General features: G+C 41.0%; 1 protein-coding gene across 1 annotated transcript; it reads left to right on the top strand.

The window, feature by feature from the left end:
- Nucleotides 1–287: 287 nt before the first annotated feature.
- Nucleotides 288–2031, top strand: LOC133287261 (uncharacterized). The gene has a single exon (XM_061484830.1). It carries the CDS (start codon nucleotides 482–484, stop codon nucleotides 1649–1651), a length of 1170 nt encoding a protein of 389 aa, XP_061340814.1. The 5' UTR covers nucleotides 288–481; the 3' UTR covers nucleotides 1652–2031.
- The last annotated feature ends 258 nt before the right edge of the window (nucleotides 2032–2289 follow it).

Genomic DNA, 2289 nt, shown 5'->3' with positions numbered 1-2289 from the left:
TCTCTTATAACACGAAATATATTGAACCAATTTTGTATATATAGTCATGTATAAACTCCATGATATACTGCGTTAAAAGTACTAACTTTCCTACAGATATTAATTATTTAAGTGTCTGACGTATGCCATTCAAATTCTTTATAAAAGCTTTTTATATTTCATTGCATGTACATAATAGTACTATACTATTACATTTTCGTACAGAACTTAAGACTAATTATTCATTACAAGCAGATGAGCATGTGCACCCCACACATATATCCACCATTATCTTTTGTTTTTCTCGGTGATCGGTGAACAAAGCCACATATAAAGCTAAATAACGAGCTGATTATCTATATAAACATATAATCAATTACCTCTTTTCCTAATAAACCCCACGAATTATCTTTTTGCCAAATACCAATTTGTATGGCACATGCTCTCCTTCAATCTCCAAGGAGCATAATGGACCCCAACCTCCTCCCTCAAAATCTATGCTATGCTTTTCTTTCTCTGCTTTTATTCATTCTTGTTTCTTAAATGCTTTTGTAGGGTCATTTTCTCTCCACAAAGAAACTTCTCACACCTCTCACTCACCCACCCACCTCTGCAAAACGCCATAAAAATCACCACTTTTTTCCCCCTTCTCTCAGCAATCTCCATGGACAACAAAAGCCTCAACCAAGAGCCCCAAACTCTGTCACCAAGAGCAAGCAATTGCAATTCACCCGAATTCGAGTTTTGGATGCTCCGTAACCCGTCTTTCCCACAACCAAACCTCCTCTCCGCCGATGAACTCTTCGTCGACGGCGTCCTCCTACCCCTCCACCTTCTCCCCGCCACAAACAAATCCGACCCACCACCCGAAACCCCCAACTCAGAACCACCGGTTCATGACCCGGACCCGGAACGCGATTCGGGTCCCGAATCGTCACCCGCCATAACCGACTCCTCTTCCTCCACGTTCTCCTCCTCGAAGCGGTGGAAAGACCTTTTCAGAAAAAGTGAGAAGAAAAAGCCCAACAACAACCCTGAAGGAAAAGAGAAAGGGAAGAAGAAAGAGAGAAAAAACACAAGCGGTTCAAGTTCTGCAGAGTTGAACATCAATATATGGCCTTTCTCGCGGAGTAGGTCCGCCGGGAATACGGGCACCCGACCCAGATTATTTCCCGGAGCTCCGGCGACCCGAAAGGTTAACAGCGCGCCGTGTTCCCGGAGCAACTCTGCCGGAGAGTCCAAGTCCAGGAAATGGCCCAGTAGCCCGGGTCGGGCAGGGGTCCATGTGGGTCGGAGCAGCCCGGTCTGGCAGGTTCGCCATGGAGGTTCCAAGAATTCACAGCCTCAGATTCTGAACGCTGACAAAAAAGGGTCGAAGAGAGAAAACCCCACAATTCGCCGGAGCAAAGTGGCCGCCGGAGGAAGTGGCAGTTCAAAAGCCAGGGTTTTGAATCTGAACGTGCCCACGTGTATTAGTTATAGACACCCCTTGAGCTGCAGAAGCGACGAAAACAGTGCCATTAGTTTGAGTGGCGCCGCCACCACCGACGGCGGCGTCCGTGGCAATAACGGTGGAGGCAACGGTGGTGACTGTAATGACGGAGGAAGTGGGGGTAATCTTTTTAATCTGCGCAACCTCTTCACCAAGAAAAGCATCTTAACCTCTCATTAGTGTTAATTTTTAACTAGCCACACGTTATATGATTATTTACTACTACCTTTTTTTCTTTTTTCTCCCATGAAATTAACTTTTTTGGGTTTTTCTTTTTAATTTTTCTTATACATAAAACTATAAGTTGCCCTTTTTATCATACTGTGTTTGTATTTGTATGTAACTGAAAAAGGTATCTCTTTCTGACTTACATATTAATTAGGATTTAGAATTAGATTTGTTAATGCCATAAAGCTATCTTTTTGTATTGTGCTGCTCATGTAATCTGAAATGCTTTATCAGAATGTATTTATTATGTTATTTAAGTATGGTGTGGACTTTCTCTTTCTACACGTGGGCCTGTTAGCTGCTCTTCATTTTTTCCTTTTATCTTTTTTCTGTTATGCTTTAGTTGTTAGAAAAGAGGCTTTGCTTTTTGTGAATTGGGAGTATAAATAAAAGGAGAAAGTATTTATCTTTTAAATGATACCATTTATATTTTTTCACTCTTACAAAGAAGCGAGAGCCATATCTTTATTTTTTTGTCCATTCTCTTTTCTCTTTTATCTATTTTTTTTTATCACTTAAAATGATACAACTTTACATCCTTTAAAATGACACACAATCTTATCTAAATAAAAAGAACAAAGTATATTCAA

Source organism: Gastrolobium bilobum, unplaced genomic scaffold (genome assembly GCF_033153095.1).
Source record: "Gastrolobium bilobum isolate Gb01-03AN ecotype WA unplaced genomic scaffold, APGP_CSIRO_Gbil_v1 utg609, whole genome shotgun sequence".
Taxonomy (NCBI): domain Eukaryota; kingdom Viridiplantae; phylum Streptophyta; class Magnoliopsida; order Fabales; family Fabaceae; genus Gastrolobium; species Gastrolobium bilobum.
The sequence above is the reverse complement of the archived record's forward strand: the minus strand, read 5'-3'. Positions and strand labels throughout refer to the sequence as shown.

Bases quoted from the DNA above. Each gene is read 5' to 3' on its own strand.
- LOC133287261 (XM_061484830.1), top strand. From the start codon at position 482: ATGCTTTTCTTTCTCTGCTTTTATTCATTCTTGTTTCTTAAATGCTTT.